Raw genomic sequence first — 24,061 nt, forward strand, 5'->3', positions numbered from 1 at the left:
CACCGACATTGAGCAATTTGCAGCTCAGAAGACAAGGTGTTTGGATTTCTGACTCAAAAGGACTGTACCTAATGCCCCATTGTAGACTGTCACCAAATTTGAGGACATTGGGGACAACAGCTTATGACATATCCTGTTAACAAGACTCATGGTGACCTTGAAAATAAGGTCAAGGTCATCCAAATCAACTGGTGTCTGCATTATCCCCCAATGTAGGCTGTCACCAAATGTGAAGACATGGTGTATAACAGTTCATGAAATATTGCGTTAACAATACCTCATGAAAAGTAGTCAGTCATAGTGACCTTGAAAATAAGGTCCACGTCACCCTTAATCAACTGTGTAATCCCCCAAAGTAAGCTGTCTCTACATTTGAAGACACCGGGTACAACAGTTCATGAGATATTGCGTGAACAAGAACATGGACGTATGTACATGAGCACAGACGCTGCAGAATACATAGTCCCCCAATCTGCAGGGTGGCACAATTCACAACCAGCTTCATCATACGGGATTATACCATCACATAATTCTCCTGCCTAACCTTCTCCCACATCATCTTATTAGCAGACAGCGTAGAATGCCTAATATCTGAAACCACTGAACCGTGCTGTCTCAGTAGAGCAGGCAAAGTTCCCATGGGGGGTGTCCCCCTCCCTGTTCTCCATGAATTCTTATGACAACATCTACCTAGTCCTTACCTGTGTGTTAGTGGTAAACGCAGCAAGTGACTTGGTCATGTCATCTAGTTTGGACTTGTAACGCTCATACTCAGTCACCACCTCATCAATAACACTCTGTCTCACTGCAGCTGAAACATGCAACAACATCCATACATTTTGATCCGCAACGCAAGTGACCTATTTCTCAAGTAATGTGTACTTTGAAACTTGAAAGTCTTCAGAAACTGTGTACAATAACTTCAGGTTATAGATATATTTAGATTTCTAGATTAGTCCAAATCAATCATATTTCTTGGTTTACGGAACCTAAAGGAAGGAAGAAAAAAAGAATAAAATCATCAATCAAGGTAATATTCCTTGCAAATACTTGGAGTATTTTACGTTTGGCAATTTATGAAGTGTATATTGGGCAAAACACAATCTAAAAAAAATATTTCTTCTGAGTTTACATGTTTGGCCATTAAAAACATTGACTATTTTATTTTTTGAACGGGAAAATTAATTTTTATTTTTTTCTTATTCTGGAAAAAATATGGCAGTCGGATCCTTCAAACAAGAAATAAAATTGGCCTGGAATCATTTCAGAATATCAAAACTTACAACACTGATATGATATTTTGAACAAGTAAGTGAGAAAATTTACATGTTGAGTTAGTTAAGTTTTGTGCCACTTTTAGCAATATTCCAGCAAAATCAAGGTGGGGGATAAAAGAAATAGGCTTCACACATTGTACCCATGTGGGGAATAAAACCCTGGCATATCGAGCCAGTGCTCTAACCACTAAGCTATGCCAAAAGCTTAGTAAAACTGAAACCACTTCATCCCAACCTACCTGCTGACGGAGTTCCTGCAGTTGTTGAAACACCAGGTGTCGAAGCAGATGCAGCCTATAACACATACACAAGAGTGGTACATATTTTCATCGGCATAAATAGTTTGACTTTTTAGGGGCAATATAGATACAAGGTGTTTCCAGTGTTTGCACATGACAAAAAAATCTAGGAGGCATCATAACTCCCTGGTGACATGACAGGAGTCATGGACATGTTTTGGGGAGTAAAATTCAGTTTCCAAATTTTATCAAGACATCAAGTGTGATTGTTGAATAACCAGAAAAAGCAAGCTAAGGCACGTCAGGCATTTAATCAGTACAGAGCAAACATTAAACTAAGTAGTTTCAAGCAGGAGCAGCAAATTCTGAGTTTAGATTATTGGAACTATGGGTCCAGCAGCGCTGTGTCAACAATGATGCAAACTAAACTCACTGCGTATTTGAAACAATTTGTGAGTCAAATATGCAGGTTTTCTGTGTCAGGGCAAACACTGTTTCTAAAGCCAACATAACTATTACTGAAAGTGTCACAAAGCATACGCCGAGTTTCTAAAGCCAACATAACAATTACTGAAAGTGTCACAAAGCATACACTGAGTTTCTAAAGCAGACATAACTATTAATGAAAGTGTCACAAAGCACGGACACTGTATTAAAGAAAAAGTCACATCATCTAAAAACAAGTGATCTGCAAAAAGCTTGAAAATAACAGTTTAAGACCATGTCATTTCAAACAGTTCACATCTAATTACAAATATTCAAAAAAATCATCATGATCAAAATGACAGATCAGAGCATAATTACTAGATTTTCATACGGTCAAAATAGGGAGGCAGGAGTTCTTTGTTTTGGTTTGTTATTTAACGCAGCACCTAGAAATATACCAGCCATATGGTGGATTGTAAATAATCGACCCCCAATCAGAAAATCCAGTGATCAAGATCATGAAAACAGCATATGCATCAGTCTACACAGATGGGATACTATGACAGGAGTCAACCAAGGTAGAAAGCCTGACCACCCGATCCCGTTGGTCGCCTCTTACGTCCAGCATGGATTGCTGAAGACTAATACAAACCCAGATATTCAGGGATGAATGGTAGAAAGTTATTCTCCAGTTATGCATCAAAAAGCTGATCCTAGCATCTGTGAATTTCAAATGCTGATCCATACATTTGTCACAGGACTACCAGTACAAATCCTGATCACTGGATTGCCTGAGCCAGGGTCAATTATTTACCAGAAAAATAAGGAAGCCACCCCACCCACTTGGGTGTCCCACTTCTTCTGCATCAGTATCCGATTTCTCAAAACAAACTAAGTCTGAGTTTTGACATAAGTTCAAGTTTTTGCTCAAATTTGAGAAAACAGGAACATGTATTTTCCAGAATGGACGGAAATTGGTATCAAACTCAAACTTAGTAGACAATCTGAGTTTTGTGGACAGATCACAGACATAAGATCTAAATGTACTTATATAATAAGTGTATGGAGTAAAAAGTCGTGTGACAGATTTGCTGAGTGCTGCCTTGGACATTGTGTTACTAGATATGCCATCGTGGTTCAGTATCCAACAAAAGATGATGTGTATTGGAGTGAGTGAGTTTAGTTTTATTCCACTTTTAGCAATAATCCAGCAATACTACGGCGGGGGACACCAGAATATTGGCTGTACCCATGTGGGGAATCGAACGCGGGTTTTCAACGTGACGCTTGAACCACTAGGCTACCCCACTGCCCCAATGTGTATTGGCCAGTAGCAAGATCATTATACAATTCATTAATTTCAATTAAAAGAGGATGTTTGCAAGAAAGGTTATTAATAGCCTGAAGGCAAGAAAAAGTCTGAAAAAATGATATAATGTTTATATTTAGGGTGTCTATTAATATATTTTATGGCTGTTTATACGGCGTTAGCTTCTGCTGTCAAGAAGATATCATTCTGCTTTGAATGACAGTGGCACAAGCTACTGCTCCACCATAGTTGGACCCATCTGTAAATATGGATTTATACGTATTACATTCATTTCTTAACTGACTAAATTTTTGTTCATACTGTAATTCATATGCTTTTGAATTTTAAATGAAAATGTAATTTTCTGAATAAAATTGATATTTTGTACTTATCCTGACTCATGCTCAATTGCTTATCTCCTCCTCCAGGCAAAGGTAGTGGAACACCTGAAATCCCTTGAAGTTCCCTTCTAAAAGAAGCGGACGTAAAAATACACTCACCCACAAGTAGCCTCCCCTCCTACGCACATGGTCAGCTGATTGGCCATGATAACCACTCTCCCTAATAATCGCCCAACACGAGAATAAGAGAATTCAGTGTGTCTGTGAGGGGCGGCTGGGAGGGCTTTCGTCATGAGTCAGGATAAGTATAAAATATCAAGTTACTCAGAAAATTACATATTTTCCCTTATCCTGACCCATGCTTAATTGCTTACAGAATCCGACGGAAACAGCGGTAGGTCAGACCATGCTGGATTCTGCTGGCTGTCTGCTAATATTATGTCCTAATTTCCCCCTTTCGTGAACTTGCAGCAGCGATAATCCGGTCCTGTTCTTCTAATATTCATTGCAGATTCGGGGGGGGGGATCACATCCAGTCGATTTTGTCTTCTGCTTTGTTGACTTGAACATGATGATATCCAAAATAACTAGCATTCTGCTAGTGTCTGATGCAACTAAATGTCAAGATATAGCAATCGAGACTAGTTGCGACCATTCTTCAGGTACAAGTATCTTCATTACGAGTACAGGGTCATAATCACTCATGCTAGTCTGTTCAATACATGCGCATGGACTCTCCACCATTATACTCTGCAGAGCGTCTGGGTTCCACAAGTCACGTGACGAATCGGGTGAGTGAACACAGCACCGTCGGGGAGCCATTAGTTGCTGCACGGAATGGTTGGTAAACACCGTGCTTGATTAACAAAAGCATGTGGGTTCGAGGCTCACAAAGGTTCCAATCCTGCTGCTTTGTAGTCTGTCAGTATAACAGCTCTGATCCATACTGAGGCAGTGTTGCGGAATACTTCTGCAGGTGTCTCAGTAGATATAGGGATGAACAGGCGCTTGAAACGTTGTCGTCTAGACTTGGTATGTGCGATGTATATTTTCAATGCTCTGACTGGACATAATGATAAGTCTTGTGTATCATGAGGTACAAGGATAGAAGACAAGGCCAGTATACGGAACTGTCTGTCTGGTTGACCTGGCAGTTGACTTTCCGCAATAAAATCTCATCGTAGACCCTCGTTCATTTGAAGTTTAGAGCATGAATTTCTGACATTTGTGCAGCTGTAGCCAAGACAAGTAAAAACATTGTCTTCTGAGTTGGCAATTCACCTGAGGTCTGGTCAGGCGGCTCATACACATCACTTGTGGGATGTTGGAGTACAACATTTTGATCCCACACTGGGACTTAAATCTGCGTTGTTGATCTTCCAGCTTGAAGGAGCGTAGTAAGGCGAGTAGCTCGGGTACTTTAGTCAGCATGGTCCCCATTTCCATGGTGACGACTGAGCTGAGAACTGTCAAGCATGTTGATAATGTAGAGCCTTTCAGACCTCTGGAATGGCGTAGATGGCATAGATAATCTGCTATCTGAGGATGTGTTGTCTTCATTGCCATGAATCCTTTCTTCCTGGCATATGCCTCAAAGTGTTTCCACATGTCATCATACAGGGTGCGAGTGGATTTCCGAAAGGCTGAAGTAACTGCTTTTACTGCTCTCACTGAGTATCCTCTGTGCTCTAAACAGGTCTTGATACGGTCCATACATGAACTTGGAACACAGATGGTTCACCGTGCGCCTGTTTTGTGAGAGGATGGACGAGAAGATTCAGATAATACCGTCATCTCTTGTGATCGGAGGTGCAGTTCGCAGTGGCATCTTGTAGTTATCTTGAAGAATGTTCGTGACAAATTCATTGTTGAGAATTCTCCAATTCTTCCAGGAGAGTTGAAGACGACCACCCACTTGAGACAGTTATATGGGAAAGGCTTGAGGTAGAAGACTCCAGTCCAGTTCTGAACTTGATCTTCAGTGTTTACCTCCTCTGGACCCTCTGGTATTAAATTTTCTATTTTTCAATCTCTGGACTCTGGAGAATATGGACTTGTTAGTATAATGCTGACTTGTCTGCTTGATCACCGTTGTCAAGGTGTCGATGGACTTGATCGTCATGACTCCTCTGGAGTCTTGAGCGATCGTCCTTGCTCCCTCTTCGATCTTCCCATAAAATATTGTGGGCACTGACCACGGGGCATGATATAAGGGCCTTGTGAAACTTTCACTCCATGATGATGACCTTGTCAATGAAGTAGATTCAGTTCCACAGTAGTAGAGGCGAAGAGTTTGGACATAACAGCTGATCCTTCTTTTGTGTGAAGAGTGCCTTGTATGCCTCATCCACTTCTGGTGCTCTGATGCAGGGCTCCATATGAATACAAAAGCAATGAGTGCTAATGTCTTCATTCTTCATCCTATAAGTCTTGGTTTCATTGGAGTCCTTGGATGTGAGACTAAGTCCAGACCATTTGTGATGTAACCTCAGGGTCTGAGAAGAGGGCTTCCTCTGGAGATGATGATCAGTAGTATCTGTCTTCAATAATCCGTGAATGTGATGCATTCGATGGATGCCGACGATCCTGCTTATGCGAGTCCAGGTCTGAAGGGGACTACAAATGCTGACGGCGCCTTTTGATGAGCTGAGGAGACTGATGAAGATCTTCTGCACTGACGAGTAGACCTGTGACAGCATTCACCCAAGTGAGCATCCTCACTCATGCGAGTGTAGCCACTCGTGCGGGTGCACTCACTCGACTTAGGTGGATCTCTCTCCAAACTGCAACGGGATATGCAGATCTAGTTGAGTGCTCACAGAGAGCAGCAGTCGATGTAGCTGATGATTGTAGTCTTCGTTCTTCTCAAAACACAATGCTTTTCCAAGCTCATGTAGCATGAAGGCGTCTGTGTCCAACGGCTGCATTAAGTGTAGTCACGGCCGACTCGTAAAGTTGTCTGCTACAATGGCTGAGGCTGCCGACGAAGTCTGCGTTGTCTGATGACCCTCATAAGGGTTCCGGAGCAGTGACAATGCAGTCAGGTCAGATCTAAGTGAAGACGAAAGTTGTCTATGCCGAGTGACATTCTACTCATTGTGTAGAATCAATGGCGGCTCATCATAGATGTCGTTTCTGTAGAGAGACGATCTCGTTGATGAAGGACTTCTTCAACAAAGTATGTTGATTCTTCGATGACTCTCTTGCAGATGACTTCGTCTTTGACGACGATGATGATCTAGACTTCTTAGGTTGCGATGGCCCTTTCTCCAATGAAGTTCTCTCCTGTGGTCTAGGGAATGAGTTGCTGGACCCAAGGTACAGCCCCTGAGACACGCCTGACTGGTCACTGGAATGAATTTCAGCAGTTACTAATAAACTGTTACCCAAAGCTAAATCATCTGATTTAGACATGGCTAATGAAAGCCGACGTTGCCTGTCCCTCGCACACCTTTGAACAAAACGAATTTATTAAGTAAATTCTGAAACAGATAATTTTCTGCAAAATTCACAGCGAATAGTGGAGGAACATATGGGCTTACATGCCGAACAAACTAAGTGTGGGTCAACTGCTGACAGCCGTAATCAACACTGCAATCACGATTTCATCAACCGAAACTTAGTCTGAGTTGACAATATATGTGCGATAAGAAAAACACACAATAATCACTAATTTAACAAACTATGATACATATACATAAACCAAATACTGCATACGACATAAATTTAGTTAAATAGTTGATAAACTTATCGCTGTAATCGGGACCCCAGGTGCCTCCAACCATGTGTGCGGAAAGGGAGGCTATCTGGGTGAGGGTATTTTTACGACCGCTTCTTTTAGAAGCGAACTTCAAGGGATTTGAGGTGTTCCTCTACCTTTGCCAGGAAGAAGAGATATACAATTAAGCATGACTCAGGATAAGGGAAAATTGAATGGTTTAATTCTGTGCCCCAGAGACAGAACAGAAGATTTCTCGTATAAATCCTCATAGTGGAGACTGAAGATACAGTTAAAAGCAGAGTTAGACTTGTTAGGGAGTAATTTTGTGACATACTGTAGAGATAATTTAATACCACGTTGTGTAAAAGATCGTCTGCCTCAACGCAGACACTGTCAACAGGAGAGGTTCTTAATGACACAAAGTCTTAGACCTTGTTGGTGGACAAAATCTAATAGTTTTAAGTTGCTTTCGCAGGCTCCACCATATACGATGGTGCCATAATCTAGCTTGGAGCAGACCAGTGATCTATTTAGGTATAGGAGGGTATCTTGATGCCCTCCCATTTTGAGTTAGAAAAAAACTTTAATAAATCCAGTGCTGTCAAGCTTTTATTTTTCAGGTACTTAATATGCTGTAGAAAAGTTAAATATGGAGTCAAAATTATACCCAAAAAACTGGGCCTCCTTGACAGTTTTTTAAAATAGTTCTGGATCGTTATGCAGCTTATATTTTCTACAGAAATGCTGACAATTAGTTTTTGACTTAGAAAATTAAAGTCATTTTGGACACACCATTTATCTATTTTGTTTGAACTGTTCAGTTCAATAGAGTGCATATTTTTAATGCGAGAAGAAATATCAAAATCATCTATTGAAAGTGATCCATTTATTGAATCATTTATAACCTTGGATAAACTGCTGATCTTAATACTAAACAGAATGAGAGAGAAAATACTGCCTTGTGGGACTGAAGGAAACATGCACAGAAAATCCATTTGCTGATAGGTACATAGTAAAGACGTACAATGTGGTGTTTGGCACAGACATTGATTTTAATGAAGTCTAATTACTCATTATAGCCTCAAAGACTATTCCTGGAGCATATACAACAATTGGTTGCAGAAGCAATGTTTTTCAATCGTACTTATCGTAACTATTTCATATTGGTAGGATCATTTTATGTGTAAACCTCAGAATAGTTTTCGTCCAATGTCACCAATTTACCTCAGCTGCTTTTGCTGCTGCCTTCTGCTGTGCCTGCTGTTGTTGCTGCTGCTGTTGCTTCTGTTGTTGCTGTTTGGCCACCTCAGCTTCCTCTGCTTTGCCTTTTCTTGTAGCCTCCTCTGAAGGAGTAAAACCAGTTGTACTGCTCCATGAGCTAAATAATTTGTAGCACAAGACAATTAGAATACTCATGCTCCTCAAGCATCTTTCACTTATATGGCACACAAGCCCTCCTTAGTATTTTCACCATGGATACACACATGCTGTTGACATTCCGAAATGTGTCTCCATGGATGCACACATGCTGTGGACATTCCGAAGCGTTTCTCCATGGATACACACATGTTGTGGACACTCCGAAATGTTTCACCATGGATGCCCACATGGTGTGGACATTCCAAAATGTTTCTCCATGGATACACACATGCTGTGGACATTCCAAAATGTTTCATCATGGATGCACACATGCTGTGGACATTCCGAAATGTTTCTCCATGGATACGCACATGCTGTGGACATTCCGAAATGTTTCTCCATGGATACACACATGTTCCTGACATAACAAAATATTTCACCATGGTTATACAGCTCTTTTCATAACAAAATAATTCATCAAGGATACACACATGCTCTTGACCTACCCAGATATTTCACCATGAAGTCGTATGTGTTCTTCGAGTACTCCATCAAGTTCTTCATTGCCTGCACTTCCTCCATTGCCACATCTCCTTTCTTCATCATACTCTCGGCCTTGGCTAAGATCTGCACATACACCTGCTTCGGAGCTTGAGCTGACTCTGGCAGGTGCTGTTTGTATTTACAGTTGTCATACAAAGTTGTGAGGTTGTCATGAGTCTGTTTGATCTTTAAATAACACTGCTGCAACACAGCTTGCCTCTTTTCTTGCTCATTCCTGAAAGCAATGCTCATTTATTAATTTGAAATGCTTTGTTTTCATCAATTCTTACCTGGATCTTCACAGGTCACCATTTAATATGATCACTGATTTAATGTTCAGTCAACAGTAGCCCACCTTCTTCTTTCTTCTTCTTGCAGTTGCAGCTTCTTCCTCTCTCCTTCAAGCAGTTTGTCATCTTGGATCTTAGAAGAGAAGGAACACAACAATCAAAATTTCACCTTATATGGATTCATTGTATTAAATTTCAAAACTAACACTTTCTCTGTATAACTGGGGATGATGACTACACCTGCTTACACTGACTAAGACACTTGATGTCAAATCAGACTTCATTACGTGTGACAATACCATAAGAAACAGGCTAATGAAACCAAGGTAATCAGTCATGTGACTCATTGATTGCAACAACTTTAGGAATTTGAAGGGATTCAAGTTTCAGCTGGCTGTTGGAGGGGAGTTAAGCAATTAAACATGAGTCAGGATAAGGAAAAGTGAATGTTTTGAGCCAAATATTGTACTGCAACTGAAGCATATGTCCATGTTATCCACTGTTGTGGTGACACATAGTTGCAAAAATACACTGACCTTTTTCCTTGTTCGATGACTATCTCTCATCTGCTGAATCCTCTTGCTTGTCTCGGCTTTCCTTAAGCACAAATTGTGAGAGTAAATGAGTGAGACATAAGCATCGGTCTACGCATATAGGAAACAATGATGTGCAACAACCATGTCAGCCTCTCATAGAGATCCATTCTAACCAAAGATTTTCTCAGGCTGCTATCTAAAGATGGTGTGTCATGCTGTATTATACCACATGTTGTTCTATTTTTGAGTGTGCGTACCATCCCAGAGAATTCTTACTTTCATAAATACTTCACCAATTTCATCACACTACTCAATGAAAGTTGCCATCTTTGTCGTTAAGGTTCAGACCATGATTAACTTAATCAAGTTCAACATGGTTCAGAGCAACTGGTTATCACTGGTCCTATGACATACTCTTTCAGCTGTAGTCTGGACGTCTGCTCATATAGTCTCCTCATCTCCTCACGCTGCTTCTCCTCCAGCTGGCTTGCCTTCTGCTCCACCATCACCTGCAGCTCTTGCTCGTTCCTTTCAAACTGCTTCCTCTTGGCCTCAATCAGGTCCTGGAGTCAGCACCAAGGATGAAATACTGTATTCGTTACATGTAACACCCAGGACAATTAGCTGCTTATGTCAGAAATCACAAACCCATGAAGGTCCCAGGGTAGAATAGGCCTTCAGCAACCCATGATTGCCATAAAAGGCGACTATGCTTGTCGTAAGAGGCGACTAATGGGATCGGGTGGTCATGCTCGCTGACTTGGTTGACACATGTCGTTGGTTCCCCATTGCGCAGATTGATGCTCATGTTGTTGACCACTGGACTGTCTGGTCCAGACTCGATTATTTACAGACCGTCGCCACATAGCGGGAATATTGCTGAGTGTGGTGTAAAACTAAACCTCCTCACTCACTCAATCAAAAATCACACAAACCAGTCAATGAGCAGGTATTGCAAAAATTGACACCAGGTTCATGCTTATCTCTGTGACCTGTACAGACTACTTCGTTCAGTTGTTGATCACAATACCATTCAGTATTGACAATTAGAAAGCTAAAACTGAGGTTGGGGATGCTCTGCATCCATTGTATTTCTGAAAGGGGACCCTTACTTGGGAGGGGCCACTAGATACATCAAATACGGTAATCAGAGTTGATCACTCTTGCTTGACATGGATGGGATGAAATAAATGAGAATTAGTTTAGATAGTGAACTAAGGGAATCCTCTCAAGTGTCTTGTAGGGTAGAAAATGGGAAGACTGATGAGCTACGCTAGGTTGTTGGTGTGGGTTGTTAATTGGGACGGGTTAGCTATTTTTACACTGTTCTCGGGGATTTTGGACAGAGAATTCCACTGTACCTCTGGAGAAAGGGGAGATAAGCAATAAGTATGAGTCAGGATATGTGTATGTGTCTATCGTAATGAATACTGATACTGCTATCGTGTCTAAATGATTCCTTTTGTTGATATATATTAAGTGAAGACCATGGGTTGGACGCAAACAGGCCTCTTGCTGGCCTACCCCATCCTATAAAACTATAATACCAACCACCAGGATAAGGAAAAATTGAATCAATACAGAAACGTTACATATTAATGTAAGCTGTCATCCATAAATATTAAATAATCAACATGAATAATCAACCTTGGCCTTGTTGTCACACATGACTTCATAGTGGCGGATCTGTAAACTGGTGCGGCCGTAGTCGGGGGATACAGGAGGTGATGTGTACAGCTTCACATTGGTTGTCAGAGGCTTGTCCTCCTCCGTGGTGTCTCCTGTCCAATCAACAGCCTTACTGGAGGTAGCTGAGACATCCTTCTCCTCAACTTCGTCTTTCCTAGAACAGTTAAACAGGTATTCAAGTAACAAAACAGCAATACATTTTGGTCGTTGTGTGTGGGCTTACGCGTAGAACCATCATCTTATATTTGCTTAGACGTAGAGCATGTGCAGCATGGAGTTCATTGCTGTACATGTTGCCTTATTATGATACATGATATAAAATAGTTTGTATCACAATAAACAGAATTAGTGAGTTTGGTTTAAAATCAAGGCAGGGGACACCAGAAATGGACATTTTGAACCCATGTAAAGTTGTAAGAAAAACGAATCCAGATGTTCAGTGTGACGAGCAAACACTTTAACCACTTGTCTGCCCCACCACCCCAAATACATGCAACTAATTTACATAAGTCATATTGATGTAAAATCCAGCTTATGCAAATCAATTTTTAGCCTTTCTGTATTGGCCATAAATCATTACTTGAACGCTGACTGATTACTGATAGATATTGGAGAAGTAATTTTGAGGAAAACTGACCCACAAATCTGAAGTGAATCAACAGATTTCACATCACTTGTGCATGGTGACACATTTTGGCTTGGATCTCTTATAAAACACTGTTCTGAGCATAATTTAGAATCAGCCAGTGAACTTTGTGTATTCTCCAAACAAACTAAAATTTTATTTCAATAGCTCCCGTATGGTTTCAAGTGAAGCTGACAAGGTTTGGGTTTAATTGGTACTGTTAATGGCAGCCATCAAGCACAGTAGTATAGGGAATGACAGTTCTGGACCACTTTCAAGAAATGTCTCTACAAAGCCTTATTTACTAAATAAGGCTTTGGTTGGGACCTTAGATCTTACTACTATTACCCCTACTACAAAAAGGTTGGGTGCCTATGTCACGTTTATATCGATGAAACAGTTTAACGTGAACCGCCTATGATCTCTTTGGTGTTCGTAATAAAGGCTTGCTGGACTTTTTGTATCCCCTGTTCTATGTACTTTTTTTTCTCGTCCTCGCTGATAGCAGACTTACGAGACTTGGATCGAATATCTTGTTTCATTCCGTTATATTTTTTGAGTTCAGAGAGGATTGAACGAAACTCCTCTTCTGAGATCTTACTATCAGAGAGTGCCGTGGAAATACGCTCACTCACTGTGTTGAGCTTTGCTTCGGCCAGAACCCTGATCTCGTCGTGTTTCAATGCCTTACGATGCAGTCTGCGTGATAATAACTTAAGCGCCAACCCTGCTAACCCTGCCACCCCTGCCGTTATTTCAATACCTAGCACTATAGGTGCAGCCACGATGGTAGCCAACAACCCAACGCCTGCCGCCCCTAGTCCCATGCTGGTTGCCATAAGGGTAGTGTCAGCCCCGTCCACGATATTGAAAGCTCTATTGTACTTCTTACATAGTGCTTTCCGCGTGTCACGGTCTTGTTCTAGTTGACGTTTCACATCACATAACTGCCTCAAGCGGAACCCATCTACGGTTTCCAACGTCTTCGCTACTTCCTCTACGACTGGGTACAGACCCATCCTATAATATATATAATGAAAGATATTTTAATTGGGTTTCAGTTAATAGTCCATAAGTGAATTTGAAGTTTATAAGGTCTATACCACTATTCAGGGTAATAGGTGAGAGGTTAATAGACTTTCCTGTTGTAATAAAAACCCCACTGAGACTTATTAAGCGGTTTATATGACCCGGGGTATCCCGTTGTATAATAATACGACAATGTTGACCTAGGTGTTCATCATACCAGTGTATTGACACCCCGGGTACAATTTGGTGTACTCTTGAGTTGTTTTCAGTGCTTAAATAAAAGAAGACTTCTATGATGAGTGTGGAAGGGGAATATATCTCAACAATATTTACTATATTACTCAAACGATTGCTAAATGTTAATTTATTTTTTCCCCCTACAGACATTAACCTATTTACGGAATTAATAGACATCATGAATCCCCTCTCCGGAATGATGAAATCCCCGATCCAGCTACCGTTGTTACTAATCTTAGAGACCCACTCATTTTCGTCCATTGTTATATAAGGTGAGGCGAGTGTTAAGTTGATATTCCATTTAGGTTCTTTAAAATCTGATAACGACACCCGTCTGTACACGTTGTCTTTGAAGTGCAGGATATATAAGGCGTCTTCCTCACCAGGCTGATCGAATCCCTCCGTATCTCCTAGGTCGTTAAGTGTAGTGTTGGGATGATGACTGGTCATTATTATACTATTACGATATAATTTCCAACTGGTTTTTTGATAATAGTTCAGGGGTGAACTTCATACCCATGAAGTGTATGTTGGCAGGCAGGAAGATATTGGTTGGTGTTATCGTGTTTTCCACGATCACGTTGACCCCCTGCAGACTGGTGTTGGAGTCGGCACCCACCCGCACGTAAACGTTGCAAACTTGATACTGGTGTCGTTTCCCCCACCCGAGTTTGATCCCCTTCACGATCTGGACATCATTCCCCGATGGTTCCCCTAGGTAGACTTTGATGATCAGTGTTGAGTTTGCCGGTAGACTCTCTAGTATAGTGACCACGCCTTCGAATTCAGACACCAACTGCAATTTCACGTTTTGTATGGTCAGTTTACTCGATAGCATGTGGGCTGCCATAGTGTCGAGTGGGCTGACGACTATGCTACGTCTCTGAGTTGGGACGTAAGCCACGAGCAGGGTTCCATTGTTCACGACTTTGTTTAGGTGGTTGTCTTTGTTATCCGTGAACACGTAGGGAGAGACGAGTCTAATATTGAGAAACCAGTCGTCGTTATCGGGTAACAACACCCACTTGTCATCTTCGGTGAAGACGAGCATATATGGTTTGTTTTGGACGACGGTAGTGCTCTCAACATCGTCTAAGTCGAATAGTTTACCCCCGAACGATGGGTATATTATCCAGTTATTACTACCGGTGTTGACAAGGGCGTACTTAGTGTTGACTTTTGCTCTTGTGGTATCTACTATATCACTTAGGGCTCCACCGGAGGGGATTTCAACGCGTTTGTAAATGTTGTTTTTCAGTTGCAAGGCGTACGATGTACCATCTACTCCGGGAGCGCCGAAACCGCGCGTGTCTCCGAGGTCGGAGATCCCGATATTGACGCATTTTTTAACTCCGGGCCCTTGTGCGCTGGTCATTTTACATGAAGCTGAGGTATCCTATATTTACAGGATTATGATTTATATCTAACACCGATATTGTCAGCTCAGGTATGTTGCCCTGGATTAATCTCTTATACTGCCGTGGTGAAAACGACTCAGTTCTACCGTCGTTGTATTTCTCAGTTTTCACCGGCACTGCTCTCAGTATAGTGGAAGGGTGACCTCCTTGAATGTTGTACGTTGTGCTCACCTGACCGAGATGAATGTACAGCTCTCGGTACGGTACTAGGTCGGGTAACTTCGTGCCTGTGACGGTGGTTGTTGGTTTTATCTCGTCAGGAGACATACCGAGTATCCTCGCTAATGGTCGGCCGAGCCTCAAGGGGTTTCTTCCGTTGTTGATTAACACCACTGTACCGTTTGAGTCGTTCATCTTGAGTTCGGCTCCCAGGGGTTTGAAGACCTCGTCGTTTAGAGAGCACACGCTGTAGTAGCCGTCAGTTATCTGGCTGCGAGTTCCACTGACGAACAGCTTATTGTTGCTGATATTGATGTTAGTCCATTGCGGTAGGTAGGTGATATCGCAGAGTGCGACTTCGAGTTGACCTGACGTGTTATCGATCGCGTGCGTCAGCTGAACGGCCTCACCGCTCGTTATTCCTGGAAGTGTTATGTACATATTATAATATATAAATTATATATTATAATATGGACTTAGCACACTTGAAAATCGTGGTGAATGCAGATGGCACGGGGTTTAAAACAACCTTTATTAATATCTTTGAAAACTATGTCGTGTCCGTTAATAACGCGCAGGCGGTGGTAAACTGGAATCAAAACCCAATGCAGTTTTGGCAGAACCAACTCAACTTTGCTGTGTGGTGTGCGACGACAGGGTCGGGTGTGACACTAGACTACGGTATAGACGAACTGAGTAAGGTGGTTATTTTGTTTCACATTTATTATCAAACGAGACGAATATTGAAGGAAATAAGTGCTCCTCTTCCCCAAGATATAGGGTGGAATATGACGAATAACGGCTATGATAGACGCGCTTATGAACGTATTTGTGGGGAGTTTGAGATTCCAACGAATAAAGACTTTCGCCTTCCTGGTGTGAACCATGGTCTCGGTATAGTTCTCGTGTACTTCTACAGGTCCGGGACATATCAGGCCGGTTCTAAAGATGGTTCATACAACCCACACCGTCATACATTTACAGGCCCCACAACGAATGAACAGATCCATGTCAGCTGTATAAAGCAAACCAATCCTGATGCAGCCACAGCCTGGACTAAAATGATCTCAAAAACATCGAAAGAATTCACTCGTGCTGGCACAATACGCTTGAACGACTCGATTCGAACGTACGTGTGGGCGCTGTTGGGTGCGCAGCCTATGACGCGTTCCAACATCCTCGGTAAGGGAACTGCTTACGACGCTCAGAAACAGTTCGTTTCCAACGTTGAGGATGCTATCAATTCTCCAGTTGATCTCCCGCGGGCCATCGAACGCTACCAAAACGTGTTAGAATACGCCAGATCGAAAGTCAATTACGTGTTCGGCGTGGGGTTGTACATGGCTCCGAGTGATATGCAACTGAGAGTAAAAAAAGTGGTGGGTTATAACAACAAAATAGTCATAGCCACGAAGGATCAAAAGTTGGGTATCAACCCCGATATTAACACCACCTATATCCCACACATCCCACCACGTGAAACGGGTATAGTGGCGCCACCCCCGGAGTCTAAAGTTCAACCACAGGAGGTGGCCCCCCATATTCATGTGGGGGTACCCCCCACACCCCCCTATCAGCAGCATATTGATAGTAAAACGGCCCTGGTGGTTGGTGGGGTAGCTTTGGGACTTATTTGGTTAAAGATTTTTTAGCCGCTACGTACACCAGACCCGCCACGGCGACGATGGCTGCCCACAGGTTTTGACTGAGCCACATGGCAGTTTTAGACAGAGCGCTCAACAACCACGAGACGATGCTACCCAGGATGCCGGGAAGGGCTTCGGCGGCTTTACCAGCCAGTTTAGCTAGGCCTTCCCCGAGTTTTTTTATCCAGTCTTTAACACCACCGCCTGTGGGAGTGGGAGTTCCCCCGCCGGCAGGTGTGGGGGTTCCCCCTGTCAGTGACACCACCAGGGTTGATATGATGAAACCCAATGCAGTCAGAATGCTGGCGATGGTGATCCCTTGCTCCCGGAACAATATCCTAATCCTGTCTGCTAACGTGGTGTCTCGGTAGAGGACTTGATTGATGGTTTCCCGCACACGGTTGACCTGGGATCGAAGCTTTTCTTTGTAGCCGGACGCTGTCTCCAACCAGACCTGCCTTTCATCTTCCAAATTACGTATTCGTTCCTCGATGGTGGCTTTCATAGACTCGTCCTCAGTTTCACCGAGTTTTTCCTTTTCACGGGCGATGTGGTCGTCTATCTCACTCACTTTGGCCGTGCTTTTCCAGAGCTGGCCACGAATGGTTTGCATCAACAGGTCCAACCCCTTCAGTTCCCGAAAGGTAATTTCGAGGCCCGGGAAGGGCTTGTTCTCGTAATCAGCCAACACCTTTTCAATATCATAAGTCATGTTTTGAACCGATGTGGCGTCCCTGATGACTTCCAGATCTTGACGGGCCTTCGGGGGAATCTTCTTCGGTTGCGTGCCACCGTAATCTCTGAAACCTAGTTCATCTTGGACAAAGCCAATATTATGGTCTTTTCTCAGTGTTGATAAAGCAAGCGGTTTTCTCGTTTTTTGATGAAAGAGATCGATCTCCGGGTGATCCTTCAAACGCAGCTTACCCTCGACAAGGGTAAACTTGGTATAGTCCCTTACCCACGGCTTGATTTTGTCTCTTTCTTCAACTGCGTTGTAATAAGCGTCGACGGCGCCCCTGACGAGTGTGGTAACTGGCGAGAATGAGATATTCTGCTCGACAGCCGGCTGTAGGCCAGTACTGAATGAGGTCTCCTGGTCATCATTGAATGCCTGGGCACTATCGTCCCACATCTCCCTCATAGGTATGTCTTCATCCATTATTTAGTATTAAAAATATATTTCGTTTATATATAATAATGTACGGCAGAAAATTAGATCCTTTCAGAAGATTGAGAGAGCCATTAGGAGCCAGAGCCGTGCGTCAGTCGGTGACCATCACCAACAATCCCAGCAAGATAGACCAGAATCAAACTCTGCTGGTCAGATTTCCAAACCTTGGTGAGAATGACCTCATTGTACCAGGCACTGTTCGACTGGCGTTCAATATCACGTTGACCTCCGACAACGACAAACGCGAGCTAGTGCGGAACGTGGGTCGAGCCATCATCAAGAAAACGACCGTCAAGATCAGCGGTAACGAGGTGCTGAGCATCGACGACAGCGACGTGTTTCACTGCTACAGGGATCTCTGGAAAAGCGAGAGAGAACGAGTCAATGATGTGTACCAGGGTATCAGCAAATCAACCCGGGCGCGCATAAGGTATGTCTTCATGCAAGACCAGCAAGATAAGCTATCGGACGGTGAAAAGGCCATCGCTCGAGCATACGGGAATCGATTCTGAGTGCCGCTCGACTTCGAGTTGCTCACGGGACACGCGCCGTTTTACCAGGCCGCGCTGGATGATAGGCTCGAATACGAGCTCACGTTTAACGACTATAGCAAAGTAGTGCGTACGCCGAACGGTGATGAGGCCAGTTATGCCATAGACAACATCTCTCTGGAGTTCGACATGGTCACTAGCCCGGAGCTGGCCAGGCAGGTTCGAAGCCAGTACTCTGGGAAGATGGCCATCCTGTACGATCGCGTATTGAGACATAGATCAGTCGTGCGAGATAAGAGCGACACTGCGTGGAATATCAACCTGAACGTGCCGGCGCGATCGATGAAAGGTATCCTGGTCGTCCCCGTGGAGTATTACGATCCATTCCGGAGGGACAGCGAGAAGTTTTTCAACCCCGAGATTGAAAAGGTGGAAGTGACCATCGAGGGCGTGCCAAACCAGCTGTTCAGTCATGGCATGAGACCACACCAGCAGTGGGATGAGATAAAAAAGCTACCAGTGGGGGATTACATAACAAAGGACCTGGACCTCGGCTCCGTGCAGATCGGTGAATACCTGACCACCAAGTACGCCCTATGGTTGGACATGCGATCCACGGATGATGATAAACTGCACGGTAGCGGGCGTCGTATAGATAACGGCAGCGAAGGGATAACCATCCAGATTACTAAGAAGGCTCAAACCGCTGGTAAGTTGAAATTATATCTGTACGTTATTATGGACGCGCAACTTAATATAGACAATGGGAGATTCGTGCAAGCCATCTACTAGTGGGGGAGACCCCCACACCCCCCTGGGGTACCCACAACTACCCACTGACCCACACTGCGCCATAGTGTGCGGGCAGACTGGCTGTGGGAAGACCGTTTTCGTGTTGGATATGTTGGAGGGTTACTACAAGGATGTGTTCGATAACATCGTTATCATGTGCCCTACTCTAAGCATGAATAAAACGTACGCGCGACCTTGGGTGATGACGGACCCGGACGTACACAAAATCGACCCTGGAACACGCCTGCAGGACTGGTTGAAAGCTCTTCACGAGAAATTTAAAGGGGAACCGACGCTGTTCATACTGGACGACTGCAGCGCTAATCGCGAGATAACAAAAAAGAGAGACATGCTATCGTACCTGGCCTTCTCCGGCCGGCATGCAAATCACAGCGTCTGGGTGCTAACGCAGAAGTTCAACTCGGTGTTGAAAGACCTCAGGGAGCAGACGCGATGGGTGGCCTTATTTCACTGCAAGGACAGGGATTCGTTCGAGGAGTGTTTGAGAGAGAACGATGTGATGAGTAAATTAGAACGGGAACGGGTGAAGAAACAGCTCGCTGAAACTGAACACGCTAAGCTCGTGCTAAAGACCGACCAACCAGTAGCATATATAGTATGCTAAAGCTAAGCAAAGCTAAGCAAAGCTAAGCAAAGCTAAGCAAAGCTAAGCATATAGCTATGATATTTGAAGTATTTGTCGTGTGCAACTTAACCTTCATTTCTCTGTGTTTTGTCTGCATCGGGTATTATATAGTTAAAACTAAATCTTACTTGTTATATTATAAGATGGAGTGTGAGGAATTGCTCGAACAGTTGGTACCTGGGGGTACGGCAGGCCCCACTGGGGGTGTGGGGGATTCCCCCAAGCGAGAGAAACTGGTGGCGTTGGCTGTTGGCGGCAAAGCCAAACATTACTTTGGAGACTACACTCCGGATAAAATTCACAAAATGTCAGCCGAAGAAATCGATAAGCTGTACGCTAGATACGAGTCCCGGCTCGGAGCAGAAATGACAAAGACAATAGGATCGGCTATGACCCAGATATACACCGGTATTGTGTCATACTTCCTTCCCATTCCACCAGAGCGCCGACTTTACCTGTGGGAGGACCTCGAGAAAGACCCTTTTATTGAACACGCTGTGAGCTCTATTAGCTGCGAGCTGTACCACAAATATGGTATGTTGTTGGCTCCAGTGATGGCGGCGATTATCACGGCAAAACATTGTCAATTTGAGAGAAAGAATAATAATAATAGTATAGATGGATGCTGCACAGGAAACCCCAGTGGACACAGTGATGGAGGAGACCCCACCCCCAACAGTGAGTCCCGAGGTGACGGTGGAGACCCCTTCAGTGGGGGTGCCCCCAACAGTAACCAGGCAGAAGAATCCTAAGAGAGTAGCTGCCGGTAAAAAACAGTGGTGTAACCAACATAAAGTGACCAACCCAACTGTTGTTGGCTGTAGGCGTAACTGCTGCCTTGGCTATCTCGTGGTTATATAGTGGGGGAACTGAGGGAAACTCTGGGGGTGTGGGGGGTACCCCCACGCCGCCGGCAGGCCCTACTGTAGACCCGCATATCATGTTATAATTTTAATATTTTATATCATATACATAATGTCTGAGGGGAAAACGTTCGTCAACGACGCATACCACGCCACAGTGGTCGCCAGTCTAGCCGTAGGGTACGCTCGGTTGACTTAAATGGTGCTTAAACAACCAACTATCAAGCTAGATTTCAACCTGCAGGATATGGGTATGCTCATAATGAACCTTGGTATGGCGATGGCCACAAAAGACATCCTAGTAAAACAAGGAATAATACCTGATAATATAATGAAATAAATATAGGATGGCCACGATAGCTATGATGGTCGGTGGGGCGTTAGTGAATGCCCTGGCATTTTCCGGGAGTAATTTCCTCTTCTCGAAACTACGAGATGATCACGCGGCTGAAATACAGGAAGAAAGGAAGCGGCACGATCTCGCTACTGAGAAATTACAAAGAGCACAGGCCGAGTACGATAAAAAACGCCTCCAGAGGATCGATTTTATTAACGAACAACTCACGCGTGAAAACCATGCCGTTCAAACATTCAACGATGTCGATGAAGCAATGAAAGAATACTACCTACTAACTGGTAAACAATTGGAACCGCTCAATAAACCCACACTCGCTCAGTACTACACACCATCCAAGGGACAAATGAATCGTGAACTGGGCTTCATAGTGTTGGGTATAGCAGCTACTGCGTTGGTTGCGAAGCAATTAAATTAAAATACCTATATAAGTAAACATGAGACCCGCTCCATACCGATGCGAATACATACTTATGGGGAAGACCGAGGCCTGTGGTAGGAAATGCAGGAATCAGGGGTTCTGTTGTTTCCATATGGGAAGTCCTAACTAGACGTGTTCTGTGTGTGGTATCGGGGTTAAAGGACACTACTGTCTATGTAAAGCTCATGGAGCGAACGTAGTCAGACATCAACTCATCTACGAGAATAAAAAAGGCTACATAAAAGAACGTAGGCGACTGCTCAAGATAGACTCCAATTACAGTGCGTGAAAGGGTTACCTCCCTTTACTGTGAACCAATTAGACATTGGTTCTCTTAGGTGTAAACACTATGGCTACTGTACGCGAGCTGAAGCGGGTCGCAAAACAGAGAGGTGTGATTGGGTATTCTCGAATGCGGAAGTCAGCATTGTTGAGATTACTAGGTTTAGAAGCCCCTCCTACGGTAACACAATTAAAAGCTCAAGCAAAACAGCTTGGATACACGGGTTATTCAAACCTGGGGAGAGCCGGGTTAACCGCATTGTTATCACATGCCCCCGTAGCAAAACCTCCCACTGTAAAACAACTGAAAGCCGAGGCACACGATTTGGGTTTAGGCGGGTATTCCCGTATGAGAAAACCACAGCTTGTAGAATTATTACGACAGAATAGAGCTATTGAACTACAGTTCGTGCGCACTGAGCGCGCTGTAGTCAACTATTTGAGAGGTTGGCGCATGCACGTTGATAGAAACATAGACATTACAGATATCAAGCCTCTGATAGCTGATAAGGTCAACCAGGAACTAAATAACCTAGGAAGTATCAAGTTTCAGATCACAGTGAAAATGTCGCTCGATAAGCAGGTTGGGAGTACCACTGAATATGTTCAGCCTTACTTCCGAGGTCAACAAGAGGTCGTCACACATACAGAGACCATTGACACATCAATCGATACCAGTTTTCAGCAGATACGAGAATACCTAGAACGCTACACACACTTGGGGTCCGGGTGGGCTGTAGATAAAATCGATAATGTCTATCTAGACATAGCTAACTACGTGCCGTTCAGAGGCGGGTCATACCTAGCCTTGCCTCCCTACTATAGGAACAAACATGCCATAGTAAACGTTAAGAATAGAGGAAACGATTGCCTGAGGTTAGCTATCAGGTCAGCCTTATTTCCAGCTGGCACTCATTCAGATAGGCTTTCTAGCTATCCCCAAGACGATGGGCTCAACTGGGATGGTATAGATGAACCCACCCCCATATCCCAGATCACTAAAGTAGAAAAACAGAATAATCTGGCTATAAATGTCTTTGGGCACGAAGGTAACAAAACAATAGTACACAGGGTCAGCCCGGTGAAGGATCGCCAAGTTATCAATATATTCATGATCCAACGAGGTGAAAAGCATCACTACACGTGGATAAAACATCTCAGCCGGTTGTTGCACGACCAGTCGAAACACGATGGGGAAAAACACTTTTGTGTACGATGCCTACACGGTTTCAGTCGAGCTGATTTATTAGAATCCCACCGGGATGATTGTCAAGGTGTGGGGCAGACGGCTATACGAGTCGACATGCCTAAGGAAGATAACAAAATCCTAAAATTCAGTAACCACAAGAACCAAATGTCTGTGCCTTATATCATATACGCCGACTTCGAAGCCTTAGTTGTGGGTGGGGATTCCACCAGTGGTGCCGCCGGCGAGGCTCCCTTCACCCACAAGACACAAGAGCATAAAGCCTGTTCGTTTGGATACATTGTTGTCCGTTGTGACGGGGAAACGAAAGCTCCGGTAGTGTATAGGGGTCCTGACGCGGCTGAAAGGTTTCTAAAGTGTTTGCAGGAGGAAGAAAAAATTATTAGGAATGCATTGTATAGAATCGCTCCCATGCGTCTGACCCAAGACGACAAGCTAGCTCACGCTAGTAGCACTAACTGTCACGTGTGTGACTCACCACTTAACGGTGATTCGGTGAGAGATCACTGCCACATAACTGGTAAGTATAGAGGCGCCGCTCACAGCGCGTGCAACCTCAAGCTTAAAATCAACCCTAAGACAATAAACATCCCCGTTGTCTTTCACAACTTGAGAGGGTACGACTCACACTTGATCATGCAGGCCATCGCGAAAATCGATGGTAATATAACGTGCATCCCCAACAATATGGAGAGATACATCTCCTTCAGCTTAAACGGACTTAGGTTCATTGACTCGTTTCAGTTCCTCCTGTCGTCACTCGACAGTCTGGTCAAGGCCAACAATACCTTCCCTATCACCGATCGATACACAGACGCCGAGACTAGACCCCTGCTTATGAGGAAGGGTGTGTACCCCTACGAGTACATGGATAGTTGGGTCAAGTTCACCGAGACCAGACTACCCCCTATCGACTGCTTTTATAGCAAGCTGAATGAGACGTCCGTCTCACGAGATGATTACTCGCACGCGACTAACGTATGGAA

At 43.8% G+C, this 24,061-nt stretch overlaps 1 protein-coding gene across 1 annotated transcript in view; it reads right to left on the reverse strand.

Moving 5' to 3' along the window:
- LOC137297505 (mRNA export factor GLE1-like) overlaps positions 1-24,061 on the reverse strand; it is a 35,105-nt gene that overhangs the window by 4,361 nt on the left and 6,683 nt on the right. The window contains exons 3-10 of the mRNA XM_067829426.1: positions 11,689-11,884; positions 10,456-10,604; positions 10,042-10,102; positions 9,571-9,638; positions 9,179-9,450; positions 8,538-8,656; positions 1,517-1,571; positions 702-811 (exon numbers count right to left, since the gene is read on the reverse strand). Of these exons, the coding sequence (XP_067685527.1) occupies positions 702-811; positions 1,517-1,571; positions 8,538-8,656; positions 9,179-9,450; positions 9,571-9,638; positions 10,042-10,102; positions 10,456-10,604; positions 11,689-11,884 (1,030 nt within the window). The remainder of the gene's footprint in view (positions 1-701; positions 812-1,516; positions 1,572-8,537; positions 8,657-9,178; positions 9,451-9,570; positions 9,639-10,041; positions 10,103-10,455; positions 10,605-11,688; positions 11,885-24,061) is intronic.

The sequence above is a fragment of the Haliotis asinina genome, chromosome 1 (genome assembly GCF_037392515.1).
Source record: "Haliotis asinina isolate JCU_RB_2024 chromosome 1, JCU_Hal_asi_v2, whole genome shotgun sequence".
NCBI lineage: Eukaryota > Metazoa > Mollusca > Gastropoda > Lepetellida > Haliotidae > Haliotis > Haliotis asinina.